Consider the following 15,986-nt stretch of genomic DNA (forward strand, 5'->3'; position numbering starts at 1 on the left):
ACCAGGTTACACAATGCATTTGTCTGGAGAGCATTAGTGGCCTCCAGCATTTGGCGGGGGGGGGGGGGAACAAAATTGCCTGCTGTGTAGGGGAATTTCCACCACCATGGGCTGTCTCGGGCTTGGGGAGAGAAAAGGGGGCTATGTGCAGCAACACAGCTGGAAGCCATTCCTGATGGCAAAGCACAAGAGTCTTCTGGTCATGTTCTAAAGGCTCAGCCAAAGACAGGATTGTAGAGGATAAGCTATAGACTGAGTTAGGAACTTGTTACTGTATACAGGAAACTGAGGACACATGAAAACAGGCACATGTACACTTGCACACAAAGTTAGCTTCACCAAAACATGAAAGCTTTCTTCTAAGGCTGTCCAAATATGGAAAATAAAAACAAACAGGACCCCAAGTGAGGGAAAGTTTGCCTTGGGTAACACAGAAGAGGCACTAAACACAACCACTGTCTCCATCTTACAGAGCTTCATCCCCTCCTTTGCCCATCTATGGAGACACAAAGCTATTGCTAATGCAAAGATACCAAAAGACGAGAGAAGCATATAGTCAGTCGGAGCAGCCACCACTGTAGAAAAGGGATGAGTAGACTATCTCCCATTAAAGAGCAAAGACATTTTCCTTACCAGTTTACCATCATAGCCGCGTTGTTTTCTGCAATGAATGGCAGCTCCCCTCTCACTTTCATTGTTGTCAGGAAAAAGATCCAGAGGATGCACCGGGGCATCTCCTACAAGCTCTTCGTGCTCCTCAGAGCACGAAAACCATCCAGCCCAGGCAGTGATTGCTCCAGTGTGTCAGTTCTAGGCAACTTCCAGTTTGCAGCTTTGCCTGTGAAAGCTCCTTGTACTCCTCAGCCCAAGGAAACAGGATACTCTTCAGAAAGATCCCAAAGTTTCTGCCCAGTAATGACCAGCCCTACTGTATCATAAGATTTAGGCTAATAAATCCTTGTTTTCCAACGTCAAAATTTTATATTAATGTCCTGGGTTACATCTGGGCTAGCTAGATTCTGATTGCAGGGTGGATCACAAAGAGCAGGACACAGATTGTAACTGGGGATTAGCAAAATACAAAAATCCGATTTTGCACAGGGAAAGCATCAGTCAGCGAAGGATTTTCTGGACTTCATCAAGCTCGTAGGAGGCCAGTAATCAGGGTTACTTATGAACGGCTAAGGCATTTCTTCCTTCTATTGAATTGTTGAATGTGAAAAAGTAAATCCAAATAGCTATTGCACAAATCCAAGTGCTTGGATCTTTTGTGGTTTTTTTTTGACAAACAAGTCAAAATACACAGCCGTTGCAGCTGAATAGGCAAAATGTTTGTGTATGTCATAGGATGTTTAGCCTGTCCTTTCTAGTAGACTTCTTATAAAAAATGGAAATGATGGACTTGCACCAGTCCCTTGTGATTCTGATGATTTTGTAGGCAAGATGCTAAATTTGGCTGTCTTCTCATAAAAAATGCTGGCACTCCCAATTCACCAATCAGTCTTGAAATTTGGAACATTTGAGCCATGCCACAGAAAATACTTCTGACACATGTCACCTGTTTGGTTGGGATTTTTTGCTCTAACAGCCCCAAATGTCAGTCCCTCAGAAGAGATCTGACTACTCACACTGCTTCCAACAGGCCGACATCTGTTATTTCCTAGTGGCACAAGTGCTGTAAAACAATCAGACATGGGATTTGGGTCCAAGTGGATCCTGCTGTTTTGTGCAAGTGGTTGCCCAGTTCTGTTCCACATACCCAGAATCTCTCATCTCTAACTTAGGATCTGCAATGCCACAGAACAAAACAAAACCTAGTCTTTTATATTCTGCCAGCTGGAGCCTGAGCTCTGAAATATCCAAAGCCTAAATAATGAAAGAGGCATGCAACCCTTCATTTTGCACCAAATAATTCTGTTTTTTCCTTGAGATAAACCTTTTTACTGCATATCTATAAAAAATGACACGGGCATTTCTCATGGGCCAAAATATTCTGAATGTCAGCATGGTCAGGGATGAGGCATCACAAACTTAATCATGTCAGGATGTCACCAGAAAAGCTGTTGAGAGATGTGAGTCCAGGTATCTTCAGTAAACAAACAAACCTGGGGGCTAGTCGAGCCTCATTAAAACATTCTATTGAATCCCAGCATAACAACAATGGAAGAATGCATGCAGGATCCTGGAAAGACTGTAAGCATTATCTTGAGAAACACATCATCTAAATACCAAAAAAAACCCAACAAACTGTAGCAGCATTTAAAGCATAAAGACCCCTTAAGACCAGCAGCAGCACAGTAGAATAGCTCTGTGAAGAAATGCAACCATTCCTGCTCTAGGGTTTTTCATTAGTGCTATATTTGTTATTAAAATTGTTTTGTGCAGTGATGAGTGGACCCCATCAGCAACACAATTCTCTTTTAAGTGCTACATAAACCTATAACAAAAATTAGCTCTTGCTCAAGAAAGTTTATGGTCTAAGGATAAACAGTGGCCTTACAGAAGTAAAATGAAGTTTTGCCATTCTAACAGAGCCAGGATTTTATTCTATATAAACAAAAGGCCAACTCAGGAAGCTTTTAGCTTTACTTTAAGCAGTGGTCCCAGGGCATTAGAAAGCAATCTGTGGGGTTTTCTTTAAGCCCTAAGTCTGCTGGAGGAAGCATTCCTAATGTAGGCATTTTTGCAAAGGAAATGAGAAATCAGAGAGGATACAGATTGTAGCAAGTGAAAGTATGAAATCAAGGTAATACCATTTTTTTCAGTGGAGGCAAGAACTTTGCTATGTTAAGGAAAATGATAAGGTGAAAATCAGCTGTGGAAGGCCATCAAAATACGGGCATTAATTTTCTGCATTATAAAAAGAAAAGAAAGAGGTCCTGTTGCTTTACTGAAGTTGTGTAGATGTTTGGTTGTTTTTTTTTATCCCACCTCTGAAAGCACACTGTCAAAATCAATAATGCACATCGTCACTCCTTAGTAAGCAGGCAAATTCTGACTCAAACACATCCCAGTGCAGTAACAACTCAAATTACAAGCATGTAGACCCTGCTGCTGCTGGCATATTTTATGGGTAATCCACAAACTAAAATGCTCCTAAAAAGAGAGCAAGTGGGGTTCCTCCTGAGACCACAGCATGATCAGCATCCCTGGTTCAAAATTACGCTTAATGGAAGGGAATTAGATGTTGCTTCACAGGGATTTTCTCCCCAGTGTCAGAGCATTCACTGTCCATCTCCACATCCCTTCAGGAAACCATTTCACCAGAAGAATCAGACTCCAGAATTAAGTCATAACAATTGAGGCAGGCTGTCAGGTAAGGTATTTCCATGCTATTCCAGTCTATCTGTCTAAAATCATCAACATGAACAAGGTCTGTAAACTTCATCCAGAATAACAGCTCCTCTAGCATAACATGTCAGCACAGCAATACCTGCAAAAGTCCTTTCACTGTAGACCTGTTCTCCACTAATTAGCCATATTGTCACTTAGAAATAATCTGCCAAATCTAACTGCTTAGCAATGCTGGCTGCAACTCAACTCAGGCTATTCACAAGGCAGAATCAGTCTGTTATATATTTTCCTTTTGTGGCTGCTCTGTAGAGACTAACAGTCAAATCTTGCAACAGAGATAATAGCTTCATTTGTTTTGTTCTTGGAGGACAATATGTATTTCTGAAGAGGCATTACACTGATTCATCAGTCTTCAGCTGAATGATGCATGCTTTTAAATTAATTTGATATCAAGGTAAGCAAAGATATATTAGAGGTTAAAGGAGTTTTATTCTTATATATTGGTTTTCCTCTTTTATTTATTTTTTGTCCCCAGGCACATAGGCATCTGGTTTTAGCTAGCAAGATTTTGGCTTTGGGTATCAGTTGCCATCAATGTATAGCCTACAGTAACAACTATATGATTTACCAGGAACAGTCTGAAATAATCAGTAAAGTTTTGATTTTTTTCTGAAACATTAGGGAAGGTGACAGCTGGTCTGTTGATTTTGGAGTGCATTTTTTAGGCTTTTATTGAAATTCAGAGGACCTGACAAAAGATAGTGATGTGAATTTGGCATATAAAAAAGACATTTAATTTAACACTGCCAAGGCAATTTTCAGTGAATTTTTATGCAGGAAGTACAATATTCATTGCACAAGTGAACAAGACATGGCACAATGTCTATCCAGAAACTATCTTCCTAAGGACTAGGGTGTACCACACTCTGGGAAAACTGTGTACACTAGAGCAATTTATTAAAATTTCTTTTTTCCTGGAGGAGCAATCTGATAGGTTTGGGCATTCAACCCCATAAGACATCCCAGGATCCACGTAAAAAGCTGCAGATTTTGCTACACCAACACTAGCAGTCCCTAAATTTAGGGCAGTCCCTAAATTGTGGTGCTGAAGGAGTGCCTGGACCCACTGTCATTCTTGAAAATTGACAGCCTGGTATATAACAGTTACCCTAATGAGGTTATGTCCTGCTGCTAAATCAGGTTTCTAAGAGTAGATGGCCTTAATTTAACTCTGGTAATGCAGTTTCTAGGCCTGAATGAAAACCATGCAGGAATGAGGCAGTGCTAGCAATCCATGTTTTTAAGACCACAAATACCAAGACATTCCAGGTGTATTAAAGGGCTGTAGCTTTTCAGTACAGTAGGAATAGTCAGTCACTGTATTCTGCTTTGAGGGACTGAATGTGAAGACTAACAGGATCTAGGAGCACCTCTGTCTCAAGTCCTGAATTTCCACACTACAGAAATCCAAATATTTTTCAATCAATTAAGAATGCCTGGATGATAGACCCATATGGGTGGTAGAGCTGGCCTGCTTAAGTCACTATACCAGTAAATATCCCCTATTTTACCCACATGCACATTTTTCTTTTTCTAGGTGAATACACTATTATGACAGCCCATTTTCATCTGAAAAGAAAAATTGGTTATTTTGTCATCCAAACATACCTTCCTTGCATTATGACTGTGATCTTATCGCAAGTATCATTTTGGCTAAACAGAGAATCTGTTCCTGCTAGGACTGTCTTTGGTGAGTATCCCACTTTATTCTAGCACATGAGAAGAATTGGTTTGGCTTGTGGAAGTGATTTGCTGTAACAAAACCACAGTGCACTATTAACCCACACATTTTAGCATATTTAGTGTGTGCTCTAGCTAAGCGTTTGGAACAGATTTTACTTCAAGACATTTTAGTTTATCTCTATTTCAAGATGTTTATCTGGGAAAACCATGTAGAGTTTATTTAGTGACAATTATTTCTATTACCATCAAACAAATTAATATGATTTTGCATTTAGAAAACATACTTACTACTGAAGTTGTCATGGAAAAATCAATCGGGGTCTCTTAAATTACTTGATTTATCACTAGAAGATCACAGAAAATAAACAGAGTCTTAAGTGAAGGTTGATGAAATATAAAAATTTCACCAGATGAAAAATGAGGGGAGTGGGATCAGTTTATTATGTAAAATCTCATTCAGCTGTTCTTAAAGACACATTCTTCTTTACAAACCTACTGAAATCAGTTGGCAGCTGTGATCAAAAATCAGTTCATCTTTGATTAAAAATCAGTTCATCAAGCTGTATGGGAAGAATATAGGAACCAGCATTGCTTTGCTAGTATCCATTCTAGGTTTGCAAAGCTGCTGAATTTTGTTCTATCAGAGATGTCCTACCACATATGAAAATAGTGGTATCTCTGTCATTTGCTCATCTATGAGAAGGGAGGAGCTATTGTCAAAGAAATCAGGAACAGCCAACAATTTAATACAAAAAGTCTCCATGTAAGAAAATAACATCAGTAATTCTACTTTCTTCTGACAGTTACTGCCAAACAAGTTGCTCACTGGTTTTATACTTAACAAGGGGCACTCTATACATAGCATGCATCAGTGTACAGGCATAAAATACCAGTAAGGGTTTTATTTACGTAACAGCTGGGTTTGTGTTACCCCTAAATATATGTGTTTAAATGCATTATACCTAGAGATAACCAGAATACCACAGAATACAACACCTGAGAGCAGAGGTTTTAATTTTCTCTCGGAGAGTAAAGTCTATTACTCTTTCAGATCGTAATATGCAAATACTGACTGACTTCATGTGGCCTCCCTAGGTATCCTGAACTGGGGCCACTAACAACTCCTAAGGGATCATGCAAGGGCTACCAAACTGATCTCTGCCTCTTTCCTTCCCTCCCTTTACAGGAGTAACAACAGTCCTCACCATGACCACCTTAAGTATCAGTGCCCGTAACTCTTTGCCAAAAGTGGCCTACGCTACTGCAATGGACTGGTTCATAGCTGTCTGCTATGCTTTTGTATTTTCTGCATTGATTGAATTTGCAACAGTCAACTATTTCACCAAGAGGAGCTGGGCATGGGATGGTAAAAAAGCCCTGGAAGCTGCTAAAATCAAGGTGCTTGTTTTACATATTCTAGATATCTAGAATGGAGCCAGGAAGCAGAATAGTTTTCCTCTGTTCCAGAATGGGGTAGTTGGTGATCTGCTCAGCCACTTGGATCCCCACAAGTCCACGGGACCAGATGGGATCCATCCTAGGGTGCTGAGAGAGCTGGCAGATGAGCTGGCCAAGCTGCTTTCCATCATTTTTCAACAGTCCTGGCTCACTGGAGAGGTCCCAGAAGACTGGAAGCTGGCCAATGTGGTGCCCATCCACAAGAAGGGCCGATTGGATGAGCCAGGGAATTATAGGCCTGTCATCCTGACCTCAGTGCCAGGCAAGATTATGGAACAGGTCATCTTGAGTGCAATCACACAGTGCTTACAGGATGGCCAAGGGATCAGGCCCAGCCAGCATGGATTTAGGAAGAGTAGGTCCTGCCTGACCAACCTGATCTCCTTCTATGATCAGGTGACCCACCTGGTGGATGTGGGGAGGCCTGTGGATGTTCTCTAGCTGGACTTCAGCAAGACCTTTGACACCGTCCCCCACAGCAAACTCCTGGCCAAGCTGTCAGCCCATGGCTTGGCCAGGAGCACACTGTGATGGGTTAGGAAGTGGCTGGAGGGCCGAGCCCAAAGAGTGGTGGTGAATGGTGCCACATCCAGCTGGCAGCCAGTCAGTAGTGGTGTCCCCCAGGGATCAGTGCTGGGCCCTGTGCTCTTTAACATCTTTACTGATGATCTGGATGAGGGCATTGAGTTGATCATCAGTAAATTTGCTGATGACACCAAGCTGGGGGCAGGAGTTGATCTGCTGGATGGTAGAGAGGCTTTGCAGAGGGACCTCGACAGGCTGGACAGATGGGCAGAATCCAACGGCATGAGATTTAACACATCCAAGTGCCGGGTTCTGCACATTGGCCACAACAACACCATGCAGTGCTACAGGCTGGGGTCAGAGTGGCTGGAGAGCGGCCAGACAGTGAGGGACCTGGGGCTGCTGGTTGATGGTAGGCTGAACATGAGCGTGCAGTGTGCCCAGGTAGCCAGCAGGGCCAATGGCATCCTGGACTTCATCAGGAACAGTATGGTCAGCAGGAACAGGGAGGTCATTCTGCCCCTGTACACTGCACTGGTTAGACCACACCTTGAGTCCTATGTCCATTTCTGGGCCCCTCAGTTTAGGAAGGATGTTGACTTGCTGGAGCATGTCCAGAGAAGGGCAACAAAGTTGGTGAGGGGCTTGGAACACAAGCCCTATGAGGAGAGGCTGAGGGAGCTGAGGTTGCTTAGCCTGGAGCAGAGGAGGCTCAGGGGTGACCTTGTTGCTGTCTATAACTACCTTAAAGGGGGTTGTAAACAGGCAGAGGTTGGTCTCTTCTCCCAGGCTACCAGTACCAGAACAAGAGGACACAGTCTCAGGCTGCGCCAGGGGAGGTTTATGCTGGAGGTTAGGAGGAAGTTCTACACAGAGAGAGTGATTGCCCATTGGAATGGGCTGCCTGAGGAGGTGGTGAAGTCGCCATCACTGGAGGTGTTCAGGAGGAGACTTGACAAGGTGCTTGGTTGCATGGTTTAGTTCATTGGGTGGTGTTGGATGATAGGTTGGACACAATGATCTTGAAGGTCTCTTCCAACCTGGTCTATTCTATTCTATTCTATTCTATTCTATTCTATTCTATTCTATTCTATTCTATTCTATTCTATTCTATTCTATTCTATTCTATTCTATTCTATTCTATTCTATCTAGTTCCAATAACAGAATGGACAATTTTCATCTTCTTTGTGGGAAAAAAAATTATTTAATTACCTCATAACTTACTTTCACCTTCTTTCAAGGAAATCTTGAAATGAAATATGCTGCCTTCTCTTCACAGAAATAAACTATCAATCTCTACCATTTATATGAAGGGGACTGTTTTCAGAAGGACATAGGGCATTGAGTACATGTCATGAGATTTCAGTGATCAAACTTCTGATAACTGCAGACTAATACTATGAAACATGTCTGCAGAGCACTCCTGACGCACTCTCCCAAATAAATTAAAAAGTTCACACTGAGCTCCATGAGTCAGAGTCCCCCCACCATATCTCCAGTAATAAGACAAAAGAGCAGTTCTGTGACAAACTTTTGAGTTTCACACTGAAAGCAAAATTTTGCAATAGGACAGACTCTTAACAAATGGTCTCCCTCAGGCGTCTTGAAATTAGCCATACAAAGAAAGAGGGCAGGCTGGCAAAGTCAATGAGCCCTTCACCATGCTCCTTGCTTCAGCCAGGAGGGTGAAGCAGCCCACAGGGCAGCAACCTCTGCAGGTACAGGACTTCATTGCCCTGACAAAAGAAGCTGCTAATATACATGCCAGATGGCATTCAGGTCCATTCAGCTGCTCTTAGCTTCTCTGGCATCAGGGATAGTTTAACCTGAGTAAGGGCAATGAAATCAAGACAGAAACAGCTGTGTGGTAGTTAGTCAGAACAGCCAACAGGCATTTGCTAGCATGATTGATTATGGTACTTAGATTTTTGCGTTAATAACTTGAAAACATATTTCCACTTTCTGTTCCTTCAGTCTAATGTTTCTGCTCTTTACACTGCAGAAAAAAGAGCGTGCATTGCTGGCAAATAAATCTACTAATACTTACAGCACTGGGAAGCTGACCCCTGCACCAAACATGCCAAAGGACTCGGCCCCATCTGTCATCTCAAACACTGCACCTGCTCCAGCAAAGTCTGCAGAAGAAAAGCCTGCTGAAAGCAAAAAGACTTACAACAGCATCAGTAAGATTGACAAAATGTCCCGGATAATTTTTCCAGTGTTGTTTGGAACTTTTAACTTAGTTTACTGGGCCACATATTTGAATAGGGAGCCTGTTATTAAAGGTGCCAATTCTGCAAAATAAACTGAAGGACTCTAAAGCCACGTGTGAGCCATACTTACAAAGTAGATGCTACCAAGGAAAATTTGAGATCCAGATGACTTTCTACATTTGGGCAATATTCTTCAGGAAGTTTTTTGCATGTTTAATAATATGTACAAATAATATTGCCTTGATTGTTTCTACATGTAACCTCAGATGTTTTGGAGATGATGATATTACTTACAGCAACAGATAATTTATAAAAGTTCAGAAGACATTGAACATGGCTTCTTTGCTGCTTAATATCTCGCATTGATAGTTTACAAATAAAGTAAGTTATATTTTTTAACTGTTCAAGTGTACTACATATCGTGATTTTTATACTTCAGATGTACAGTCATAGAAATATAGGCTTAACCTATATTTTACAGAAGAGCTCCACTATTGTCATCTGATAAGTTACTGAGTAACGCCAGTTGTAAATGTGTCAAAGTATTAAGTGTAGGGCTATGTTTGAGCACCTTTACTGGTTATAGGTATTGCTTTACTCCACAGATGAAGCTGCTCAGCCCAATATTCATTGGAACTTAATACAATGCAGTAAATCCTAATGGGGCTATGCTGATTTTTACTGCTTGAGCCTCTGTCAGTGAAGTATGACAGGGAGCAGGATGCTACTTGTGCAAATAAAGGTGACAGAATCTTGCCCTTAACAGAAAAGAAGGAATTTTTATGGATTTTGAATTCCAAGGAATTTTCTCAAGTGATTCTTAGTACTTATTCCAAAAAAATAGAGATATATTGCATGGAATTAATATAGAGTAGGAACATACTTGTGCAAGTAAAATTTTTAACAACAGCAGTAGACATTTTTCATTAGGGCAAAATAAATGATGCTTGGACATTTTCCTAAGAAGAAGTCTGCTTTAAGTTACCAGAGATGAACAACAAAAAATTACAGTAAATCTACAATAATTATTAGTTGTTTCCCACAGTGAAAACTAATCAGCTAACACTAGGAAGTGTGTTCAGAAAAAAACAATGTGCTTCATGACAGCAAGGTGTTTCAGTGACAATATTGACAGAAAGGTCTTTGTACTGTCCATCTGAAACTTTTCTATACAATGCCTTGCTGCTGGCAACGTGTTTTGCTTTCACAATGAACAAGAATATGCAGTCTGAGTTTTCAGCTCTTTCCTCCTTGACATCCTTTCCTTGTTCCAGAAGCTTTTGTAATTTAATCTTAATGTTTAAATAAAAAATGCATTCAATATTTGATTGTAAAATGTCATTTGTATACTGATTATTTTTTTAGAGAAATCAAAAAATCACAAGAACTGGAAGAATTAATTGGAAAGCACACATGCACATACTTGGTCACAGATATGCACATGTCACATCCTCACTGTTGGCCAGAAAGGTGCATATGGAGTGAAGACAGTGAACTGAGATGTTTCAGAATTAGGTGCTATCTTGCTATGGAAGATCATCCCCATTTTTTGTTTGGCACAGAGAAGACAGTTCATGCTTCGCTTTGAGGTGAGGGTCTGGTTCAGGACTGGGGAACTGACTAGGTTTCCTGTATGTCTTTTCTTCATTCCTTTCATTCTTAAACATTGACGAGATATAAATCTCACACATCTATTCCTTTATGCAACTTTTTGTTCAATGATGTGGAATTAGAAGTTTGCAATTTCTCAGTGGCCACAGAGAAACCATGGGACTAGAAGCTTGTAAAGAAGAGCAAGGGAGGTGCATCCCATCTATTCATGCTAGCCTGAGCCAAGGTGATGATTTGGATCTGTTTTCATGTAGGTTTCCCATATGGCTTTGATTAGCCACATACCTCCCTGCTCCTTTCTTTGTTTTCAAACATGTGATAGATAATGGTATCTGAAACAATTAATCTGGTCCTTTGGGTACCGAAATGAGTGAAAGATTTGCAGAGCCTCTAGGGAGGCAAAACTTTATAACGTCCTGTGGCTATTTCTTTTCTTGCATACAGGTTATTCCCACAAAAATGATTGAAGCCAACAAAATGTCCTTTTTTTCCTGGTGAAGAGCATGTAATTTTGCCAAGTCTGACAGTAATGTACACATACACATTGTCCCCAGTGATACTCTCACTAAGCAGCTAAAACAGCTAAAACCACCTGGCACCTGGTGGATGAGAGCAGATCTTTCTGCATGTGTGAGACAGACCCTCTCAGTTGCAGCCTCTTCTGCCTCCTTCTATTGCCATAGATATGTACAATGAAGGCCACATTAGGCTCCTAGAGGCTGAATATCCCGTCAAGGAGAGGTGAGCCCATCTTGCTGTTAAGGCCAGCAAATACAAGTATTCCTCTTAGGTGGGATGAGCACACATAGAAAACTTTTCTTCTAAACACTTCATATGAGTGTACATTCCTCCTGTGGAAAGGCAAAGTGGCCATGAAATGAACAGTATGGTGGGGTCTCCTTAATTACTGAAAGAGACTGCCTGCACCACAAGGATATGTGTTTGCTGACTGCCCTGTAGTCTTTTCTTGTGGACGATGATGGTAAGGCCTGCTATTGACACCTGTGACAGATTATTGTGTGCTAAGTAACACACGTGGGCAAGGATTCTTGCTAGGAATCAATTTACCAACAGCTTTCTATTTCTAGTCTTACTGACATAACAGATGTGATGTAACTCCGGTAACATCAGTGACATAGCATACTGCACCAAATTAACTTTCTCAACCAGGTGTCTGAGGATGATGGGTGGGCTGGTGAGGATGCATCCGCAGATAGTCCTCTTGGTGATTTGCTCTTTTTTTTAACCCCATATGTACACATGCTACCATGTTGTTGGCAGGTATGTGTCTGTACCTGTAAGCTCAATTCACTTCTCAACTATTCATATAGCATACAGGTAGCACAGGTTCAAGCTTTTTTATCACACATTATGATATATATAGTATTTGCGATTGCACATATGGATTCTTGACACCACTTCTCCTTAGATACCAAACATTCACATTACATGAAAAGCATGGTGGATTTAGGTTTGGGGGTTAGTTTGTTGGTTGGTTGGGTTTGTTTTCTATGGGAAGATTAGGTAGCTGAAACAATTATTGAACAATGACATTCCAAAGATTAAGGAGCTAATTGTATAATCACTAACTGAAACCAGGTTCTGTGAGTCCTAGTTCAATCTAGAGCATGCAGTCTTTGCACAATTATCTAAAATCTCTAAATAGACAGAAACTATATGAGGATCCTGAGATCTTATTGCTAGAAGCTAAAGGAGTACTTGGGAAGAATATCATACATATGTGTCTTTTCACTCTTCCAAAAAAAAAGGTCTGCTTCTGGCCACTTTGACAGGACAGATACTGCACTAACCAGACCATTGTGCTGACTCCATACAGCTATTTAGCAAATGTTCTTCAAGAGAAGACTAGAATACATAAATGCCTAATCAGACCCTAGACCACAGAATACTTGCGAAAGTGGCATTAAAGTGCTTCTGGGACAACATGGAAGCTGTACTTACTACACTGTTGAAAACTATGAATGGTCTGCAAACATCCAGAGGACACCTGGCATTGTGGAAGGATGTCTGAACACACATTAATACCAAAACATGAAAGATAATCACAAGAAATTGCTCTTCACTTTCCTCTGATTTCCACAAAAAAGCCTCCAGTATGAAGTTTTTCACTACAAGAACAAGAAACTCAGTGGTATTGTTCCAGCATCTTTTCCACAGCCTTCCTGTCTGCCCCAGGTTTTCTATGCCTTGGGTTTTTTTTTTTTACACCCAAGTCTTATACCGAACTGCTCAGCTTTATTTTCCTGTTCTCTATTGCAGGACTCACTGTCAGGACCTCTAAATCTGACCTATTTTACTTACATGGAAAGTTTCCTTATCTTCACTGAATTTGGAACTACCTGCAAACAATGGAGATGAGTGGTTGCAGGATCAGGCCTTTTGCTTTATTTTAGTAAATTATCAGAGTTCTCTTCTATATGTAAATCACTTCCAATTATGTTGACTATCTTTTTTGTGTTTGAAAGTAAAGGCAAAAAATAATGATTAGTGCTCATTCTGTTATTGTGCATTTGCTAAAATAGGTTGAAGTTTCCTGAAGAAAACATCTATAATTCTCAGAGAATCCCACTCACTCCTAATCCTTGTTGAGAATTGAAATGATAGAAGAAGCAGCAGTATACATGCAGTGTATGTTCTTGCCTGAACAGCAGGTGTTGTCCCAAAGTTTTTGAGATGCTTCAATAAGCCAATCAATTCCATTCTGGAGTATTTAAATGCCACTGTCTCGCAATACAAAGCACCTAACACTTTAATTCTCTCCACAGTCAGTGGAACTGTTTTGTGGGAGACCGTTACTCACTGATGGTATCTGAACTGTGGGAGATGGGAGCATTTCCCAGATCCTGCCTCAAAATAAATACCTTGGCTTTGTCCTGCTCCAGCTTGGGGCAGTATCTGAGTACCAATCTCCACTGGTTTTCCTTGGAAGAAGCTTGGGCATTCAGGAGAGCAGTGAGCTGTGTCATTGTCCCCAGTATGGGTGAGCAGGGACCCTGCAGGGCATTACTTCACAGCTTAGTCACAGCCAAAAAGTAATAAATAGGAATTGCTTGTCATAAGGATTTTTCCTGCATGCTTTCATGAATAAGAGTTGAAAAGTGAATTATAACAATTCAGCACTGGAAAGCATGTGCAGTTCTACTGCCAAATTTCCTCACTTGCACCCACTAAGAATGAGTGAACAAGTCAAACACAATGGAAAAACGCTTTTATTTCTGGTATTTGAGTTGGGCCAGCTTACTCCAAGGATGAATTTATGTAACAATATATTTTCTAAAGCTCAGACCTCTTCTATTACCTTGAATTGTGTTCTGCTTTTTTCTAAACAGAAAATGTCCTCTGTGGAATAACTAGACATATTTGTACAAAACCAAAAAAGAAATTATTTTATGAAATAATATTCTCTTTAAAAAATTCTTGCTCAGCATATAAACTGCCAAGTTTATGCAGACAAATGAAGATAGCACTTGCACAGCTATTTGTTTTTTAAACCTGAAGATAATGTTCTTTATAATAAGGATATAGTTCCCCCAGCACCCTTGCTCCTTGGATTGGAAGTGTTCAAAGGAACCAGAATTATTCTAAAGAAGTGTTTGATTTAATTCCTTTAATTCTTTCTGGCTTTTTATAAGTTTTTATGTCACTATAAACACTTAAATATGGCCACCATATGGTGACAGTCTCAGATGACATCCTCACCTTGCCGATTTTGTGTCTTCTGCTATTTTGTGCAATTTTGAGAAAGACAGAAAGAATGAAAATTGGATTTTATGAAGCCCAAAGGACTTCTGAGGAATCTTCCTAAGAATACCACTAATTTAGACTCAAGTGTAAGTGTCCCATTCTGTATTGCATTATTTGCCTTTTCATTGCCATCCTCAGAAGCAATTATCACTCTCACAGTCATCGTGTCTTAAAAATTGCTGTTTAATTGGCCCTGGCTTTTCACAAAATGAAAAGGAAATTAAGAATGTTGATTGAAGATATCAGCTCATTTTCATTGGAAGAATTAGGCGAGTTTTTGAGAAATACAAATAGATTGCAATGCACTGGACCGACAATGACAGGCTGCATTTGTAGGTGGGAAAAAAATGATGTACTACACATTACACATTCCATGATGTACTACACACTACAATACTGTGTAATTTCTCGCATATGTAACAAACACTGGAACCAGCCATCCACAGTAATCTTGGCCTCAGTGGATCTAAGCTCAGTTCTTCAGTCAGTGCAGGCTGGTGCTACTGACATCCTCAGAACAACTGCTCAGGGGTTGCCTGGCCCCAGAGGACCAGACCTGTCTGCCCTCAGTGCCTGAGCTTCTGCCAGAAACCATACATGAGGCTGCTAAAAAGCTGCAGTCCAGCATTGTTTGGAGGGATTCTTCATACCCTTTCTGTGGGCCAAAGAGAACAGTGAGCCTTGTGCTAAAGGACAGAGCTGATGGTACATAGAATGTGTCTGAATCTCTGAAGCTCGACTTCCTACCTTGAAGTCGATTTAGTTATTTCTACAAAACAGAGTGTTTCCAGCAGGTGCAACATTTCAGCCAGAATAAATTTGCTTTAATAAATCTCTAATAAGCCTTCGGCTGGAGGACTTCAGGAGCTATACAAGACAGGATGCTCTTTGTCTTGGAGCAACCCCAGTTCCCTTCTGTGCTGTAGATGGCAGCCTTCATCACTGGAATGCCATGAAAGCCACCAGTGAGGGCTCTCCAACATTTAATCACACAAAAGTTCAGGTGCCAGATTTCAGGAACCTGTTCAAATGCAAGAAAAGAGGCACGCAGTTCCACATCCCCCCTTCCCCCCTCCCCCTCCCCCTCCCCCCCCCGCCATATGCTAACCCTGCCCAGCTGCTTTCAGAGGCTCTTATTTCCTACCCCCATCACAAGAAATACTGTAACTGTATCCCTTTGGTATCCCTCAGGTTGAATAGCCTTCCTCTGTGAAAATGAAACAACAGGCAAGTTAAAATGTGGATCCGTTTTATTGTACTAGAGAATATAAACATTTCAGTATCATCACAGGGCACAATATTTTTGTTAAAACGTGTGCTGGATAATCATGATCCTTACCTGCATACACAATTTGAAAAGACTCAGCAAAGGCAGA

General features: G+C 40.9%; 2 protein-coding genes across 9 annotated transcripts in view; one reads left to right on the forward strand and one right to left on the reverse strand.

The window, feature by feature from the left end:
- GABRB3 (gamma-aminobutyric acid type A receptor subunit beta3) overlaps window positions 1–1,055 on the reverse strand; it is a 251,832-nt gene extending 250,777 nt beyond the window's left edge. The window contains exon 1 of the mRNA XM_068140542.1: window positions 634–1,055. Within this exon, the coding sequence (XP_067996643.1) occupies window positions 634–734 (101 nt within the window). The 5' untranslated portion in view covers window positions 735–1,055. The remainder of the gene's footprint in view (window positions 1–633) is intronic.
- The window catches only part of GABRA5 (gamma-aminobutyric acid type A receptor subunit alpha5), a 62,272-nt gene extending 51,722 nt beyond the window's left edge, over window positions 1–10,550 (forward strand). For all 8 annotated transcript variants that reach the window (XM_068140620.1, XM_068140629.1, XM_068140587.1 and 5 more), the window contains 3 exons: window positions 4,892–5,044; window positions 6,224–6,435; window positions 9,024–10,550. In XM_068140620.1, the coding sequence (XP_067996721.1) occupies window positions 4,892–5,044; window positions 6,224–6,435; window positions 9,024–9,326 (668 nt within the window). In that variant the 3' untranslated portion in view covers window positions 9,327–10,550. The remainder of the gene's footprint in view (window positions 1–4,891; window positions 5,045–6,223; window positions 6,436–9,023) is intronic.
- Window positions 10,551–15,986: the final 5,436 nt, after the last annotated feature.

Source organism: Melanerpes formicivorus, unplaced genomic scaffold (assembly GCF_026170545.1).
Source record: "Melanerpes formicivorus ecotype bairdi unplaced genomic scaffold, bMelFor1.0.p_v2 SCAF_1, whole genome shotgun sequence".
Taxonomy (NCBI): Eukaryota; Metazoa; Chordata; class Aves; order Piciformes; family Picidae; genus Melanerpes; species Melanerpes formicivorus.